This window comes from Molossus molossus, unplaced genomic scaffold (genome assembly GCF_014108415.1).
Source record: "Molossus molossus isolate mMolMol1 unplaced genomic scaffold, mMolMol1.p scaffold_m16_p_23, whole genome shotgun sequence".
NCBI classification, from domain to species: Eukaryota; Metazoa; Chordata; class Mammalia; order Chiroptera; family Molossidae; genus Molossus; species Molossus molossus.
The window spans coordinates 8,947,526-8,967,602 of NW_023425359.1; the positions used below are offsets into that span (position 1 = coordinate 8,947,526).

General features: G+C 42.4%; 1 protein-coding gene across 1 annotated transcript in view; it reads left to right on the plus strand.

The window, feature by feature from the left end:
* Positions 1-20,077, plus strand: part of FMN2 (formin 2) — a 316,345-nt gene that overhangs the window by 292,736 nt on the left and 3,532 nt on the right. The window contains 1 exon segment of the mRNA XM_036277697.1: positions 18,867-18,948. Coding sequence (XP_036133590.1) covers positions 18,867-18,948 — 82 coding nt within the window.

A 20,077-nucleotide genomic window follows, 5' to 3' on the forward strand; every position in this document is an offset into this window, starting at 1 on the left:
GCAGTTTGTCCCCGGCCCTGGTTGGTCGTGCGGGTGGCAGCCACTCGATGTGTCCCTTTCACGTCGATGTTTCTCTCTCTCTCTTTCTTCCTCTCTCTCCCTCCCACTCTGTCTGTACAAAAAATGGAAAAATATCCTCGGGTGAGGATAAAAAAAAAAAAAAAAACAAAAAAAAACTGTGAACCTACTTTTGCCCCCTCTGGCCCCCCAGTATGTAGGATCCAAAAGTAGATTAGCCCTTGTGAGGGGGTGGGAGGAGAGAGGAATGGGGACTTATTACTAATTAAGTTTCTTTTGGGGAATATGGAATATTCTAAAATTAGATGGTTGTACAACCCTGTAACAATATTTTTAAAAAGCACATTGAATTGTCCACTTTAAATGGGTGTGTTTTATAGTATGTGAACAATAAAGCTATTTAAATAAAGAAGTAAGTAGAATTCTCATGTTAGTAGTCTAAGCATAAAGAGGACCACACTGAACGCATCGGTCACCTTTCATGATGTGCTGAGATGGCCCAGTTTTTGGTCCTGCGTTGGTTCCTTTGTGATCCTGCCTGGCAGCCTCCTGGCCACGTCCCCTGTGCCCAGGTAGCTTTGTATTTACTCAAGAGAAACAAATCTCTTAACTACTAACATGAATATTAGCTACATCAAAATTTGAGAGAGAAATCTGCTGGCAGAAACTGAAAAGAAAAATCACACTCCTTCCAGAATAAAAAACAGCTCTCCATTGGTTTAGAGAATTGATGAATTCGAATAGCTGGCATCTAGGGATGAAGTGAGCCAGTTCCCTGTGCGAACCCATAACAGGGAAGCATCAGTCATGTTAAAAACTCTATGCAACGATTCATCTATTGCAAAATAAACTGCTTATAAACCTAATTTCCACAGGGGAAGTCAGATTATTCAGGTTTTCTTAACTTGTATTTCTAATGGAGAAGAGATAAACGCTTAGAAAAAAGGGGATATAATACTGTTTAAAATAAATAAAAACAAAAGGGAAAGCGTTTGTCTGCACTTGCTCTGGGTAAAGCTCCCATCTTTCACGTGTTGAAGGAACCCTCCTCCCTCTCGCCGGAGCGTCTCCGCCTGGTGTGTCGTCCCGTGCCTTTATGAGTACTTGCTCAGGACCTCACTCCGCAGGCTCCTAAGTCACTGCTTGGAGGTTTTGCTTCTGCTGGTCATCAACAGTCAGTCTTAGAAACCTGAAATATGGTCATGAGAGGAATCTTGCGCTTATGAAAAGGAGACTTTTTTTTTGAGGCAGACAATAATAGGAGTAGACTTTTTATATGGTACTTTCTAGTGTGTAATAAGATCAATTCAGTGAAGGTTAACCATGCCGATGGCTGTGGCATTACAGTGTGGTCTTGGACATTGAATTCTGGTGACGGCAAGTGTCCATCAATTGAACAACTACCTTGGCAAATTAGTATCCTGTAGCTTGGGATTTTGGGTTTCTATGGAAAGCTTTTGTTTCTCTTTAAAATGACCTTCAAATTATTGTCATCATTATTGTCTTCATCATCATCATAATCATCATTCAAATTATATATGCATAATAATTCTCTTGTGCATATTATAAAAAATCACTTCAAATTCTAATGCTCTTAGATTTTTAGGAGCTATGATCTTGCAATTTTTAAAAGTAAAGACATTGACATTGCAGTAAAAAAAAAGAAAATCACATTATACCTAATATAATTCCTAAAATGATGTAAGACTCCCCCCCCCAATTTAGGCTTTTTGATTATAGCCATAATATTATTAATATGTAGATACACCAGAGATTTGTCTGCCCACTCTTTTTTAATGTGATCTTATATGAATTTTCTGAATATTTTTATTTTATTTAATTTCATCCCATTTTGATTTATTTTGCTTTTGTTTCCTGAGTCAGAGACTGTAACAAAACACTTAGGATCCCTGATACCCTGAATGTCTTTCTAAGTTTGAAAACTTTATTTAATCAACTTCATCTGTCACTTTATCCTGTTGGGTAATGTTAAACGTTCTCTGAATAATCCATCAGCTTCGTCTCTATCTCGTCCCACGTGGCCCTGGCCGTGATCCACCTCCATCGATTGTAGAGTGGGCCCCTTCCTTTCAGAATAGTAGTTGGGCTGGCGGCTGTGTGTCACACTCTATATCTAGATCAAAGAAAGTGATCCTGGCCAACACGTCTCCACAGCTCATTGATCTCCCTCTCTGGACAAAGGCTGGTATGTCTCCTTGCAGATTCCTTCCTTGGATGATTGAAAACTTGATGCCGAGCTATATAAAGTCGTGTCTGGGTAGCTGTGTCTTACCGAGTGAGGGTCATGCTGAAAGGAGCCACTCCTGACTTTGCAAAGGGCTTGCAGTCCCCTGTCCTAGCAGGAGCTCTGTCCACCTCTCACTGGACGGAATTACCCAGCCCTGCAATGTGAAGACGGGCTCAGAGGAGCGTGAAGATGTCCTTGTGCCAGCACGCTCAGGAAGTAGCCTTGCTCTAGAATTAGGCAGATCCAAGCTCTCTGGCATTTTAAAAGGAAATACCTACTAATTTTCAGAAAGTAGTCTCAATGAAAACAGAATTTTGGCTGTGTTGGTGGAGACTATAATTGTTTTGCTTTGAGCAGAATGAACCCAGGGTCATGAAGTCACTACCGTCTCTTTATGAGCTTCACAATGTTCTTCTGCCCCTGGAAAAGTTCTGGAGATGAACTGGGAAATGAGCTGGTTGAAAGGGGGCCCTGGAGGAAAAAGCAGCATTCGGCATTAGAGAGGTCTGCCTGCACCCTCCCTGGGAGGCTCGATCCCCCGCGTTCCATCAGCCCAAGGATGACCCTTGTCCCACCGCATTAGGAGTACTGAGACAGCCGAAAAAGAAAGTATCCTGGATTTTCTATTTCATCCCAAGCTTGTGTAGTAGTAACTTGTAGCAGAGACCAATAATGAGACATGATATAAGGGCAATGCTGTTATTGTTTTCAATAAACAAAATAATCTATAGTCATATTGGTGAATTCGTATTTTATATTTAAGCCCTATTAATATTTCTTTGTTTTTCTATAATAGGGACATCTGAGGGGGGCTGCATTTGCCATCACTTTGAAAAATGATGATACTCAAAACTAGGTTAAATTATATAGACACTTGCTCTTTCTCAGAAGAATATATTGAATACTCATGCCATGTAGGTGTTGTGATATTGTGGTTTAGAATGAGAAAATATACATTTGGTCTTCAGTCTTGTTCCTGGCACAGAGCTCCTAGAACCCTTGGAATTCCCTAAGTGGAAAGAGTGATAAAGGGTTCTTTCCTTACCTTGATGAGGTGACTTCAGAAAGCCTCTAGAAACCTAAGGCTGGACAGAGGACCACCCTGTGATTCGAGGGTTGGAACTTTTAGACCCGTCGCCCGACCTTGGGAGGGGTTGGTGGTGCTGCTGACTAATTATCAATGAGCAATGATTGAATCGCTCGTGCCTATGTAAAGAAGCCTCCATAAAAACCCAAATAATGGGATCCAGTGAGTTTCCCAATTGGTGAACACGTGGAGATACAAGGAGCTTCCTGATTGGTGGACACATGGAGATTCAAGGAGCTTCCCAATTGGTGGACACGTGGAGATTCAAGGAGCTTCCCAATTGGTGGACACGTGGAGATTCAAGGAGCTTCCCAATTGGTGGACACGTGGAGATTCGGGGAGTGTAGTGCACTCAGGGAGCCTGGAATCTCTATACCCCTTTCCACCTACTTGCCCTGTGAATCTCTTCCGTCAGGCTTTCCTGAGTTGCATGCTTTTATGACAAATCAGTGATCTAGTAAGTAAAATGTTAGAGTTCTGTGAGCCACTCTTGCAAAGTAATCAAACCTAAGGAGGGGGCCTTGGAACCCGCTTGCTAGAAGCGCAGGTGACAGCCTGGGCTTGCAGTTGGCATCTGGAATGAGGTGGCAGTCTGGTGGGACTGAGCCCTTGCCTGGGATTTGAGGCTCTCCCAGGGGATGGGGTCAGAATGGGGTTATTGCTTGGTGGTGTGGGGGAAAACACACATGGGAATTCGTGTCAGAATCGAAGACATTCATTTAGAACTTAAAATGAAGTGGAAGCCAGAAGTGGAAGGTTGCATGTGAGAATCTCCAGTCTTCTACGCTTGAATTTGCCATCAAACTGCGTGGAGATGAGTCTCAAGTTTGTTGGGTGAGGAAAAGGAAAAGAGGTAGAAGCACTCTCTCTCTCCTTTAAAATATTCTAATTATCATTATAAATTTATATGATCCATAGTTTGCAGAAAAATACAGCACGTTAGAAATAAAAGCATATTTATAGTAGATCTTAATTTTATGAGATGGAATTATTTTTTAGAATTAACCTCTTTGGTTCAAATTCCTATGGCCTAGGGGTGAACATTTTTGGAAAGTTTGATAAAATTCCATTTGGCCACTTTAAAGTGTTCCAAGTTTGTGGGGGAGGTAAATAAGATGAGAAGTGGTCGGAAAAGTACGCATCAGTTAAGAGAATTTAAGATGTTCACAGATAACTCGGAAGCTTTCATTTTAAAAGTCAGTCTAGACGTGGATGCTAGTGTATTCTTCAACTCGTGCGTTGTTGTTAGAACAGAAGCACTCTTAATTCTGCACTGAGCTTGCACATGCGTTCATGTCCTACAGCCTCTGATTTCCCTGGTGGTTTTATTTCATAAAGACAAAATAAATGAACTAGAGCACTGAGTACTATAGCATGAACTAGAGGCTAGATAATGTTGATGGCAAATAAGAGTAGAAGTTGAAAAATAATTTTTTTTTTTTAAATGGCATAGATGAATAGATGGATGGATGGGTGGGTAGATGGAGAGTTATTCCCGTCATGTATAAACCAGGAAAAAATACAAGTAAGTGAAAGTGATGTTATTATGAAGAAAGTTTATTGTTAATAATGAAAGAGCAAAGGGTTCACAGCCACTTTACCACGGAATGCGATCCACGTCTGTGTCGCAAACATTAAGATGGGAATCAGGGACCAGACACACACCTCTTGGCTGAAGACAGGAGAGAACATGCCCATCAGAAAGCTGGTGGGCCAGAGAGAAAGGGAAAGAATGTCCTGACTTCCATCAATTATGTATTTTACTGCCCATGAGTAGTTATTAAAAGTAAGTTTCCTAATGACGCTGATCAAAGAAAACCTAACAATTAACTGTTCGCATCTAAATTCCTAATTGTTAATGGCCACTTTCTTTTTCTACCTAAGGGCTTCATGACTTCTCTTGCCTGAGAGTTTGATGGCCTTCACAAGCTTGGGGACAGTTTTTACAATAGGTGCGGTTGTATTTCTAATGTTGTGGTCCAGAGCCATAATCACTTTCTACAGTTTGGTGATCCAAAAACCTCAGAAACCAAAACTTTTTTTATGTTTGTGGCACCTGGAACTCGCAGGAAGCTGGCGCTAGTCCTGAGCTATCCACTGAGGGTGCGTGTTCGCGTGTTCGCTGCAGAACCAGGAGTGTTTCTAATTGCTCCCTTGCCCAGACCCTTTTCGGTGTTTACACCATATTTCTGTGTGAAATTAGAAAGATTCTGGATTCTGTAGTCCATTTGGCCCCAGAGGTTTCGGGTAAAGGATTGTAGAATGAATGGCGAGCTGGCTGGCTGAACCCTAAACTCAGTGGCCCCAATTCTCCTCTCTCTAGAGCCATGTAAATAAAACCGACCCTTGTCCATGTCGCGGGTCTTCAATATCTGCGATTATGTGTGAAAATGCTCTAAGACTTTCCATTGCCCTGACATAGACTCCCCAGTTCTCTGAGTTGTTCTAGAGTCTCTCTGGACGACACTGCTTCCTTCAGCGCCCAAGCAGGCTGGGCCACATGCTGCTGTTTCAGCTGTGCCTTCCCTGGGGCCATGACCCACAGCAGGCTACTCTTCCTGCCACTCCCAGTCCTCAAGGCCACGCCCTTCACCTCTCCTGCTCTGGGAGAAAGGTTCGACCATTTAAAAATCCGTTTTCCGCAATCTAAGGTAGACTCTCTAAGGATGGGATGCTCCGAGACAGATCGTGGGACACGTGAGGAGCACGGAAATCAGGAATGCTTTAATTTAACTGTTCCTTCTTGTGTGTAACCATTCCTCACAGTGCTTCGTCTGCTCCGTTTGAACCCTGAACACCCCGTCTGCATTTGCACTGTGAACTTGTGAATTATCCACATGCCTTACTGAGGTCATTCAACTCTGCATCATACCTTTTAATATCAATAAATTATCAATTAATCAGTAAGTTATCAATATGCACATATGCATAACCAGTGGACACAGAGCACCGTGCAGTGAAGGCAGGGGTGCGAGCAGCAAGGGTGGGGAAGAGGGTGTCAAAGGAGGAAAAAGGAGGGACATCTGTAATAAAAAATTAATAAAGTAAAAAACATTAATATCCACGGGGGCGGGGACAAGAACAAAATCATTGGGGATGAGTGGATGGCATTTAAAAGTATAGCTCAAGTGATTTATAATCTAGTTGTTATTTTCTTTTTAAAAAATTTTTTTTCTTTATTGATTTTAGAGAGAGGGGAAAGGAAAGGAAGAGAGAGATAGAAACATTGATGAGAGAGAGCATCAATGAGAGAGAGCGTTGATTGATTGGCCGCCTCCTGCATGCCCCCCACTGGGGATCGGGCCCACAACCTGGGCCTGTGCCCTGACCGGGAATCAAACCGGTGACCTCTTGGTGCATGGTCGAGGCTCAACCACTGAGCCACACCGGCTGGGCTAGTTGTTATTTTCTTAATAAATGAATTGTCTTTGTGCTCAAATCTAACAATAAATAATCAGTAACTATACACTGGTAGATCGGGCTCCGAGGAAGGAGCCAGCAGCAGGGCAGAGGAAGAACTGTGCTATATATACGCCAGCCAGGGGGCGTCTCTGGAGAAGCAGGGCGTGGAGCAGGAGGCATCCAGAAGGGGGCAGCAATGCGAAGCCCGAGGAGGATGTTCAGGGGGAAGTCAGGGTGGTGGGAACAGAGTGAGCCAGAGGAGAGAGGTCAAGGATGAGTGTAGAGAGGGGACGAGGGGCCAGATGGTGTGCCTGGTGCAGGATGGGCTTCCAGAAAGAGAGATTAGAGAAGAACCATGTGACATGCTGCTGGTGCCCCTGGGAGGGAAATGAACACTGAGCGGACCTTTGTGTGTGCGAACTTGGCGGAATTGGTGACATCCGCCAGCCTAGTCGCTAGGAAGGGGTTAGGGACAGAGGCTGGACGAGATGGGAGAAGATGTGGTGGATGTGGTGATGGCAGGCAGATTTTCTGAGGAGTTGGGGCTCACGAAGGGTCACGGAGGAAAGGTTTAGCTGGAAGCGAAAAGGGATTAGGATTTTTTTTTTTTTTCTGATGGGATGAACAGCATGTTTTGGGCCAGTTAGAAATAATCCAAGAGAGGAAAAATTGTGACCCTTGTTCACCCTTAATATGTGTGTCTCCTTGATCCCATTTCTGCCTTGTATCTCCCAGATCTTACTCCTTAATTAAGTCATTCTTCCTCTTGCCTAATTCTAAGCCATTATGATATAAATAGCTTGGTCTTACTCTTTTATGAGTTTTACAGGGAGGAAATGTGATAAACTCTTGATAAGCTCATTCCTATGTCTAAAAGCCCTTGAATTCCTCACCAGAAAGAAAGTCTTTCTGAAAAACAGGACCTAAGTTACTCATACCTAAGATCCGAACGTAAACCACAGTGGAAGTACCAACACAGCTTAATTGGCTATCTCACTAGCTATAATTAAAAACTACCTGAGCCATATGCAAATAGAAGTCTCTGAGATTAAGAAAATATCTTCACCCAGGTGGAAATAGTAAAGGTCAAGTTTAGTAAAGGTAAATGGAAAAGGATGTTTGCGTGAAAAATGTCAGTTGCAGTAAGCAACACTATTTTCTTGTAATAAACGGTGAAGTTTGCTGTCAAATGTGATTTTAGACTCGTTTTGGCCATCGTATATGACAGATTCACTTCTGCTATCATAAGTTTGTGGATCTAGGGAGTGTCATCTCGCCATTTGATTGAGGAAATCTAAAATCCTCAGTATATACGGAAAGAATATAGTCATTCTTACAAGACTTTCAAAACAAGAAATTCAGCTGAGCTACTTTTGTACATTCCATGTAAATCCACATCTAGTATCAAATAAAAATGGTCACTACTACATGATCAGAACCTTAAAATTTCTAACGTCTTTATGAACATAAATGTTCCTATTAAAGTGACTATTAAATGCTTATTATGAAAACATTTTAGAAAGTTCGAACTCACACATTCTAGATGTGTAAATGTTTTCTGATACCTTGTTAAATTCCTGTGGGAGATCGTGAGAGACGGCTACTCTTGGTTTGACAGAATATAATTCAGGCTCTTTATTTACACAAGGGAATGTGAACTCTGCTGTTTACTATCTAATCCCTACAGCAAATTTATTTCCCTCTTCACCAGTAGGAATTGTAGGTATTTCCAGCACTTGTACAAGACTAGCTGCCTACTGACTGCTATTCAGTTGAAACCATTGTGATTCGAGATAATAGAGGCAATATACCAACTGTCCTAGAGTTTTCGGAAATGTCCTCAGGCCCTGGCCAGTGTGGCTCAGTGGACTGAACATCTTCCTGTGCACCAGAAGGTCCAGGTTCGATTCCAGGTCAGGGCACATGCCCAGGTTGCAGGCTTGATCCCTGTGGAGTGTGGGAGGCAGCTGATCCATGTTTCTCTCTCTCTCTCCCTCTCCCTTCCTCTAGCTCTAAAAATCAATAAAAACATTTTTCATAAAATAGAGAAGAGATGTCCTCAGAAGTGTCTTCACTAAATTCAAGTTTAGAAATTAATCTCAGTTTATATTGAGGATTTGTGTTTTTTGGTTTTTTTTAAATGGCACTGGAGAAATTTCTGTCTTCTGTATTTTTAGATTTGTACCAACTACACTTCCCATGTCTTATTGAGGAAACTACGTCAAAAATTCCTCCGAGAAATTAGAATCAAGAAAGTGTGGTGGTGGTTTTGTTTTCTCTGGACAATCTTACGTGCTTTCCTTTTTCAAAAATGAACACTAAAGCCCACTGTGTTTCCACTACTACTTTTTCTTGAATAGAAGTCCAAATTTGTGCGATTATAGTAGTTCTCCCCAGCATCTGATAAATCACGTGGCCATTTTTTCTAAATAGGTTTTTTTTTTTTTTCCAAAAATCATTTGAAACTGCCACAATTTATATGTTCAGAGTTTTCAAAGATTTAATCTTTAGAATCAAATATTTCTAAATAAATAAAAATAAAAATAAATAATATAGATTAATATAACGAATGTAAATATATATGATATATGAAAAATATAAATATCAATGTAAAGAAATGTGTAAATATAAGTAAGTAGGAAGACTGAGATATTGATGGTTGTCTGTTTTGTCTTCCCCACGCTGTTGCCTTGTGAGCGTCCACATGGTACAGTGGTTAAAGCTAGAGCCATGGAGGTTGAATGTGTGTGTTTTCCTGGATTTGAACCACAGATCTGCCACAAATTGGTGTATGACCCCGAGCAAGTAATTTGACCATTTTAAGTTTCTGTTTCCTCATTGTAAAAGTTGGGTAACAGCAGTATCTCATGGGGTTTTTACAAGATGTAAAGATTTATAGGAGATAAAACCTATAAACCCTCTTAGCCCAGTGCCTGGCACATAGCTCTCTGGAAGTGCCAGCTGCTATGTTGATGAGCCGGGCACTGCTGGGCGAGGGTTTGGCGAGGAAAGACACTCTTCTCTGCCTTCAGGGAGCTAACACTACAGTGTCTTTCAAGAGGCTCATTTTGTGGAAGTTCTCTAAAGGGGAAGGAAGGGGTATTGAATAAAGTGAAGCTCATCTATCCCAGGACTTTGTACCCTTTCTAGTAGGAGGGAAAAGGCAAGGGAGCAGTCAACCAGGTCTGGGTTTTCTTCATTATTCCATTGTGTGACCTCAAGAACCTCTTTGAGTTTCGGCTCCTTGTCCCTGAAGTAGCGTCGTAGCCTCTCTCATGTTCGGTTGCCAGGGGGTTGAAGAAGATGGGGCACACGAAGCCATGCGCTGAGGGCACACCACTGGCTCCCTGCAAATGTGAACTTCCTTCAAACGAAGAGGCAGCTCAGTCCGTTTGTGAGCATCTCTGATTGCGGGGACAGTTTTCCCTGCTCTCAGAGTAAAGGAGCCACGATAGCAAATCTTACCAGTTGGTTGTGCTTGGAACCTCTTCAGCGTGATGCTCTGTAAACAGAAATGTAACCATACTTCAAGTCACCCCGTTATCTTCCTCAGGCACATTTGACTACTGCGTTTTCATCTGTGTATCCTCATCAGCCATCATTTCTCTGTCGAGTCTGCACACATCCCATTATAGACTCTTTAACTGCTGTGTTGAAATGAAGATATATTACATACATGTTCCACTAACCTAGGAGTTGATAAGACTTAGTGAAACCAGTTTGACAATTTCATGTTAAATCCTTATAAGTCACTAATGTTTCATATGGTTTTCCATAAAATGGAAGAACGTGAATAGGATGCCCTGAACTATTTTATAACTTTTAAGTTCATATGCAATCATTAAATTGCTATTTATGGATGAAATTATAAAAGTAAATCAGTAAACTCAATGTTCATATCAAATAGCCCACACGGTTTACTGAAAATGTGAACTGAACGTCCACACTCGTTGCTGAAGGGTTCTCCGGAAGAAGGGGGCAAAAATGAGAGCTAGATCTCAGCCCTAGTTATTTGCCCAAATTTATCCCTGTGATATTTTACCTTAACTTTAATTTCCCTATTCATCGTCATTTATTCATTGAGTCAACTATTTTTCAAACATCTAGTGAATACTTACTTGTGTATGGTTTATTTTTGGTAATGTAAAAATGGATATATGTGATCCTAATCTCAAGGAACTTAGTATTCAACAAGGCAAAGAGACAGCTGTGTGATAGCCACGCCACTGGCAACACGGATGGATCTAGAGGGTATGATGCTAAGTGAAATACATCAGGCAGAAAAAGACAAATACTGTGTAAAACAAACAAACACCAATATACTTTCTATAGCAAGGTGATTTTGAGCTTAACTTGAAGAACATGTGGAAGGAAGAGAAGAAGAGAACGGGCAGCCCCAGAAGAATAGATTTAGCTGAGACCCCCCCATGGGGGGTGGGGTGGTGCTGTGGGTTGGAGCCCAGGGAACATCGCAGAGACTAAAGAGAGGTTAGGGTTAGGAACTTCAGCGATTTCTTCTTGGCAAATGGATACATTGCTCAGATGACTCCCATGTTTAGGACATTTGTGAAGGATGGATTTGATTTAGGCAGGGTGTGGCAGTGGTCCAGGTGACAGAAGGAGGAGATTGGAAAAATAAATCAGGGACAGTGGAATTAGAGGCATTGGGCAGATGCTCAAATCATTACTAAGGAATAATTAATAACAGGGCTTGCTAACTCTTTGTACATGCATGGAGGGGGTGATGAAGAGGGAGAAAAGGATTCAGAGGACGAGTGGTTATGTTCTTACCGAAGCCCAGGTGAATGAGAGCAGAGTGATGTCCACTAGGATTTGGAGCATGGGATGGGGGCAGGGCAGAGCTAGAGGGAAGGATCTGGAAGTCTTCAGCATGGAAATGATAGTTGGAATTATAAAGTGGAGATTTCCTATGAAATCAGAGTCAAGATTAGAGTCAAGATTAGAGCCCCGGGAGGAAAAATAACATTGGAGGGGAAGTTTAATAATTAAGAAAAGAGATTTAGAAAGATAGCTGGAAAACTCAGAAGTTCTCTGAGGACCAAAGATAAGAGGATTAAAAGACTGGTTAACCGTTTTAGGCTTGATCATGGCAGGGGACCAGGAAGCTGGTGGGCATGCCAGTTAGGAAAGTATAACAACTCTGACTCACAGAGAGGCGGACGTGAATGGGGGGTGTGTGTGTGTGTGTGTGTGTGTGCGAAGTTTTTGTTTTGTTTACTTTGAAATCAGAGCGTAGCATATATGTCCACACCCATCTTTCCTCATTTCTAGTCATTCCAAAACAATGGGGAAAGGGCTTTTTTTTTTTTCCTGTGATATTTCATCCATGAATTATGTTCGACATTTATAGAATCTTATATGGTCATTGATGAGATCAGAGGATAGGAAATTAATTTGATTGGTTGAACGTGTTTTCTTAGAATTCATCTCTTTTCACCCCCATATACTTCAAAAAACAGTTTCAGGAAATGCTGAGTGGTGCATCCCCTCTGCTCTCGGCTTTGTGTTCAAGATACTGTGTATTTGGAGACTTTAGAATGCAAACATAGAACATGTCTATCTAACTGTCTTGGAATCCTAGATCTCAGGCTATGAACATTCCTCAAAATTCAGCGCATGTTGTTACAGAAATGCAGTTCGTCTTGTGCATCACCGGGAAGTACAGGTTGTCTTGGGCATGGCTGGGAAGTGCGGGTTGTGTTGGGCATGGCCAGGAAGTGCGGGTTGTGTTGGGCATGGCCAGGAAGTGCGGGTTGTGTTGGTCATTGCCGGGAAGTGCGGGTTGTGTTGGGCGTGGCCGGGAAGTGCGGGTTGTGTTGGGCGTGGCCGGGGAGTGAGTGGGATGCACAGTCTGTGCTGCCCTCAGCCCAGGGAGCAGGGGCCAGGCCCTCGGGCTGTCCAGTAAGTCCTCCTCCAGCTCTGATGTCCGCCTCTGAGCCACGTTCCCGAAACATCAAGTGACTCAAAGGGTACGTTCTAAACCTTGGTTTCCTGGAGTCGGGAATGATTTGTTCCCATCCCATGGCTCCCTGGAAGTGTTTGAGTTGTGACTGCAGTGTTCTCTCTGAAAAAGTCAGAGATCGTCAGTGAAGAAATTCAGAAATTCAACTCAAATTCAGAAGTATGTGCCTGAGGAAACTTCGGTTCTTTGCACGTGAGATGATAAGTGACATTTTGGTGGGTTTTCCCATTAAACTTTCAGGGCTTTGTGGTTTTGTGTGTGCATATTTTAAATCATTGAGGTTGATCCAATAGAGAAGACAGAGCCAGGAGCAAACGCCCCCAAATCACCTTGAAATCACCAGGTGTACTACCTACTTTGTCTTGACCTGGAGAGAGACCCACAACTTCCAAACTGGCTCTCCTGCTCCTAACCAGCCTTTGTCTAGAGTCTCTCCCCCCTCCATCCTCTGTGTGTGTGTGTGTGTGTGTGTCCTTTTGTCGCTTTCTTTTTTGAGTTAATACTTGTGTATTTGTATGCAGACGCGATGGTGTTGTGTTTCAGAGAAGGACACTGTGAACGGGTAATAACGGTAATTATGTCTACTTCTTGCTTATTGTTAGAAGAGCCATCTCCGCTCTGGAAGGACCTCAGACACGTGACACCCCAGTCCTGGGCGGCACGTAAATCTCTCCGGCTGGAGACTCCAGTGAGGAACCAGGTTGCTCCCAGCAAGGGTTGGAGCCAGCAGGAAATGAATCCGTCTGCCACAGATACTTATTTAGACAAAATTATTAATGTTTCATGGCAGAAAAGTGGCTCCCTTCCTCATTCGATTGACTGATGAGAGCAAATCTGTTTGCTTGATAAGATTGTGGCCAGCCTGGCTTTGGCTTTAGAAAGTAGATAAAAATTCTTCTGCCTGTAGGCTGCAGGGACATCTGGTTTCTTTTCTCTGTGTCTGTGCCAGAGTGTATCTCCCTTACTCATCTCACAAACTGTCTTTAAAGTTAATCACACCGAACTTTCTGTATATGTTTGCCTGACAATAAGCGGGTCTGGGGCTAGGGAGGGAGCGTGCGGACGAAAATGCTCTTTATTAGGAGAGAAATAAGAAGCCACGCTCTTGGCTTGAAATACTGGATGTAAATGTGCCCAGTTCTATTAAGGACAACATTTGAGAAACTTTTCACTCGCTTTGAAAAACACCCGAATAAAAACAGTAATTGGAATTGAAACTAATTTCAGCAAATCCTGTGATAAAAAGTACTTTTTATTCTATCATCTACCGCTGTCTTCTCTAAAATATAAACCTTAATTTTAAAATATTCTCATTCTCCTGGAATCAGATTTTCCATGCTTAATAACTTCCTTCTAAGCTTCATATCTTAAAACCAAACGAAGTTGTTACAACTTAGAATGTTTGTATGCAAGGAATCAAAAAAATCTACATTGACATTTTGAAATTTAATTAGTTTTCTTTGGGTTGCAAGACAACTTTGTTTTTTGAAGATAAGGTTAATATGAGTTTTTTTTTTAAGTAAATGTAAGCTTTAATACTTAAAGTTATCTAAGTATTAAATGCCTTCGGGCGCTTCTGCCCTTTAACACAATTTCAGCTGAGGGATAATCTCAGTTGTATTTCTCACAAAATGCTTCAGTTTTTATCCTGTGGGTGGTTCTCTGTAGCATCCCCAAATCTGTCATTACCGATTAGCGGTGTCACACTTCTTACCGTGATGCGCTCGGGGTTCGGGCGTGCTGCCGTCCAGTGCAGCTCCCGCCTCTGCAGACAGCCTGCAGGTAGGCAGGTGGGTGGGGCCATGTGACCCAGGTATGCGACAGCTTAGAGTCTCCTCCCCTGGACATGCAGGGCGGCAAAGCCCTGCACAGCCGTATGTCAGACTCTGGGCTCCCCCTCCAGACAGCTGTGAACCCTGAGGTGTGTGGGAAGTGGGGAGAGAGAGACAAGCCCTGTGTCAGCCAAAATCACTGACTGCTTCCAAGGCCAGGAACTCGAGTCGCTCAGTTAGGACTGAACTCTGAGTCCTGGCTCTTATTTAAGGCTCATTGAAATGATCTGGCTTTCCGAAGAAGACAGGACGTATTGACCGGAGACAGAGGTAGGCATGCTGGTGCTGGCGACACGTGCTCACAACCTGCCGTCCCAGGAACAGAAAATTGAGAAAGTAGACACAGGGTCAAGTCAGGGGCAGCGAAGTACCGCGTGTTGGGTGAACGTGTGGCAGGCTGCTGGGTGTGTCCTAGGAGGACTTTGGTGGCCCTGTATTAGCACATGACAATGGTGACATGAGCAGTGATGACCACCGGCCATGAAGTAGAAGTTCAATCAAGAAAAGTTTAACCTGAAACTAATATAACTAATATAATGCATACCGTGTATACTTACATTTTTAAAAGGGGAGAGAAAAGTTTAATATTTTCAAAAAGACTGTTCAAAATTTCTTTGGCCATTGCCAGAACGAAACTTTGCCTATGACAAAAATTGTTTTGCTTACATTGGTGACCTACTCTGTTTGCCAAATCTGATTCCATATGTTTTTATTTCCCACAATTAAATTATCCCTTAAAAGATAATGCCTTGTATTCTTTGATTACTTTTGGTCCTCCATTTATGGGATACGTATATACTTTTGAAATTTATTCATCATAATTCTGTTTCTGACGTTTCACAGACAATAAAAGATACTAACAGCAAAGTGTTAACATAAACATTTCGTAGCCACTTAGTGCAGCCAGCACCCTCTCTCTGAGCAGAAGCTGCATTTCCCAGTTTCCTGGGCTCCATCTCTGCAGGGCTGTTTTCTAAACTCATGAAAAGTGCCGAGTGAGGGGTTTCTATCATCTAATGATTTGGTTTGGTTCATATTTTCCTTCTGTTGTTTAGATTACTGATTGGAGGTTGCAGTTGTTAGAGTAAGTCTATCGAAGACGTCATCCAAAGAGCGTTGCTGACTGAGGCTGAGGCGGGGCGAAGGAGCATGGCACAGACCAGTGGCTACTCCGTGGCCTGACCTTGTGGCTGACGCCGCGGCCGGTCGCCTGGGGAGCCCGAGGGAGAAACGGACGTTTGTGTGGACAGCCTTGGGCCCTTTATCCCCACCCCTCCCTCGTTATTTCTTATTTCTGCCAACTGGCAGAGCAACTCAGCCAGGGGCCCATTCTTTTTCCTGCCCAAAGTGTGGAACAAACATCTTGTTGCAGAGATGGTTGACATCAACGGGGGTTCGGAAGCAGCCCCATTCATTTAGGAGGGTGGGGCTCGCTGGGTGCTGATGTGAGCAAGTGTTTGTAGTTTGGGGTTCTGACCCCCATGTTTACAGTCTTGCTGTAAAGTAGGGAGGGGTAAGGAAGGCTGCTGGTCTCGGGGCTGAGTGTGGTCCCCAGTCCAGGCTCCGGGAAGAAGACCGGGCTCCAGAGAGGCGGCTTGCATCAGATTTTCCCAGGTGCTGCCTGTGTGCCCATCCCGAGGGGCTACACCAGCACATAGACGAGCGGGCCTGGAGACCTGCATCTGAGTAAATTAACTGATTCTCCTAATTGTGAAGAGTGGCTGCTCGAGAGCGTGATGCTCCGTTTCCAGCTCCCAGATCACCTGCGCGTCTGGAGGTGCTCAGGACACGGGCGCTGTGTCATGCGCGCGAAACAGTGTCATGACCCCGCAAGCCGGTTGGAACTTCAGCCTCTTAGTGTGGGGCTCCTATGGCAGCCAAGGGAGACGTTTATAGTTCTTTAAGCTTTGGCCTTTGCATTTATTATCCTGTATACAGTATTCTTCTTTCACCTCAGTACTATTCCCCCTTCCAAGAAAAGTATGAAAACTTAAAATTTATCTTTGAAACAAGGCCTGGCTGTCGATCTGCTCCAGAAAGATTCCCATAAGCCCTGCCGCCAGCCCCAGGACCCTCCTCGGGACACGGCTGGACCTCCGCAGACCTAGGTGGTTATGCTTTGTGCACCATTGCACTCTGCTTGCTTTTTTCTTTTTTGATTTTAGAGAGATAGAAACATCGATGAGAGAGAACATCGATTGGCCGCCTCCTGCATGCCTCCCATTGGGAATCAGGCCCACCACCTGGGCATGTGCCCTGACCAGGAATCGAACTGGCGACCTCTTGGTGCCTGGGTCCACACTCAAGCACTGAGCCACACTGGCCGGGCCACACTCTACTTGCTTATGTGTGTATCTCTCCTATTAGATGTTGAATTTCATTGTCCTTATAAAACGGGGCCGATCCCAAGGCCTGACCCGGAGTTGCTCCTCCATAAACGATTGTCCAATAAATGGATGAGCTCAGAGGGCTCGTGAGGTTCGCTGACGCACATTGTTTTCAGTTCTCATCATCTGTGCGTAAGGGATGGCTGCATTCGTCTTTGTGCGAAATTAAATATGCGGGTATTCGGCTCGGCTTCCTGGGATCCTTTCAAATGTGTTTTAAGAACAAGATAAATATAATGGTGAGAAAGTTAAGATGCTGTGGTGATCTAAATACTTGTGAAATACATTTGTCTAAATGTCCCCAAATGCTTTAAAGGGCTCCAAGAAAAGTTAAGAGGAAATATACTGAATTTTGGCTAAGTGCTAAGAAGAAAAGTTCCCTTAATTCCCTGTCCAAATACTTCTATTTGAATTTACTGATGGTTGTTTTAGAGGAAGATGGGGATTCTGCAAGCCTTGGTTTGTTATAAAGAAAATATTTTTGTCTTCCAATGTTTGGAGGAAGGATTAGAGGCAATTTATGGCCTGGGTGGAAAGCAATAAAAGTGTTAACAATGCCGTGTCTTCTGGATCGTCGTCATTCTGGGGAATTCTGACAGTATCAATCCCACAGACATTCTTGTCCTGAAGGAATTATTCTGATTTGTCACCCTTTAGAGTGAGCATAGCGTCGACCTTGAAGCTCAGGTCTCAGAGTCTCGGTTCCGTTCTGTTGTTGAAAAGCAGCGATTCCCTCAGCTGTGTAGGAGATGAAGTCTCTCCTTAGCCCCTTTGCCACAATGCTCTAGAAATATATTTATCATTTATTTCTTTGAGGAAATAGGTTTTAAACACTACATACAAAGTCTTTTGTTAAGATGTCGTGGCCTTTTTACTTTCTTCAGAAATACTCCATTTTGAATTCTCAAAGCAAATCATATTAGCAAAAGGTAATTAATGCAATCGGTTCTTTATCTTCTTATGGTGCCCCTTTTTATTAGTAGAATTTACTAGAATTCCAGTTTGGGGATTTCATATGATATGCTTGACGTAATCACGCATAACTGCTTATATTATTGGAAAATTTAGAAAGCAGTTGTAAATAATTTTTTATCCTTGCAACAACTCTGTGTAGTAATAATTTTAAAACTATTATATATTATTGATCCCCTTTACTGACAGAGGGAATACAGGGGTGGGTGGTAGCAGGTCGTTGCCCAGTGTCACCTAGCAAAGCCAGAACATAATGAGAGCTTACCTCCAAATCACATCCTTTTTCCCTCCACCTCTGGCTACTTCATTACTGCTTTCTGTGGAGTGTGTGTTTAAAAAGAAGTAGTAGGAAATGTTATCAATATCACTCTGCTTTCTCCTTCTGGTTAAATGATTGGTCCCGTGCTTGATGAACTCCAATTTCTTAAAAATGATGCAAATATTCATTGCAAATGCTTTCATGCATAAGTAAGCGTGATGTGGAAAGTGAATCCGAAGTCATTTTAAATAAGCATTTGAGTTTTTGTACGATGCTGTTAATCATTTTAATGCTTCTGAGTCATTTTATAGTGCCTATCCTATTTACCTAAGGGAGCCAATATTAGCATGCTCACCTGAAAATGAGGAATTTTTTCTTTACTTTGTTGTATGTAAGATTTCTTTAATACGTGATGAAATGTATCCATCAAAATATTTACCTGTTTGTATACTATTCCATTCTATAGTCTTCGATTCCAGGTTAAGAACCCCTGGATGAAGTTGCCTCTAGCTTTAACATTCTATGCTTTTAAATCAAATATTAGATCACATTTCTGTGTATTATGTTCTCCAATAAATCAAACCTTTCATGAGTGGGTAATTGCTCACCGACTACAACATGGATCACTGTGACCCATGTGTATCTTTGTTCAAATGCATGTGTCTCCTTCCCACGCAGAGTAAAAGAAGCCGAAGAGGTGTGTAGGCAGAAAAAAGGAAAATCACTTTATAAAATAAAACCAAGACACGACTCTGGAATTGTAAGTATTTAACCTTTCTGTTCTTTAATCTGTGATTTTCTTTGACTTTTAAACATTGTTTTGACAATATAGTCATATAATATATTAATTATTTTTCTCTTAAGTTTGAATAAATAGTGAACTTCTAACTTAGCGAATTTCCTCTACCTGATGGCTTTAATTAGTCTCAAAAGGCTAAAAGGACCCCAGTCTTCAGCATTCCAAGCTTCAGAATTAAGATAAACCCACTAAGCAAGTGCTTATATGTGGAATGGGTGTGAGGTGGGGCGGGGCGGGTAATCTTCCTCTTTATTACACACGGTCACAGCACAGGGCTGCATTTGAACCAGAGTGACTGTTATAATTGCATTAGTGCCATTGGGATCTAAAACATAATGGGACATGCCAAGTGCAGAATAGTCCATTGCTAAGACCAGATACCTGGTTTGTCCCTATAAATAGCTCTACACAGTTGGCTGCGTAACAACTGTCAGTCAGGAAACAGCTATTCTAAGTTCCTCCTTGCCCATTTCTTCCTTAAAAATCAGAGGCCACGCTTTTCACTCTGGGAGGGCAGGGCTCAGTGAAAATGACAAGTTCTTTCTCGTGATACTGTCAATGTTTTGCTGAATGTTTTGAGGGATTATCACTGGGCTCCACAGACTAAGTAAATGATGTTCTTTTAAATGAAAAATTGGGTTAGGCTTTAAAATAGAAAATTTTTGAATTGGATGAGTCTGACATAGTCTAAATGGAAAAGATATTGAAACAACCCAGATTTTTATGATTAAATAGCCCTCTTTAGAAAAAGTTATGAATTATTACTTCAATTAAAGGCCGTTTTCCCTTCAAAAGTCCTGGGCCAGGATGGCTTCACAGGTGAATTTTCAAAGAGGAATTAACACCTGTCCTTCTCAAACTATTCCAAAAAATTCAAGGGGAGGAAAAGCTTCTGAGCTCATTTTCACAAGACCAGTATCATCCTGATTCCAAAGCCGGATAAAGACACTGCACTGAAAGGAAATCGTAGGCTGATATCCTGATGAACATAGATGTAAAAATCCTCGACAAAACCTTAGCAAACCAGATCCAGCAATACATTAAAAAGATCATATACCATGATCAAGTGGGATTTATTCCTGGGATGCAA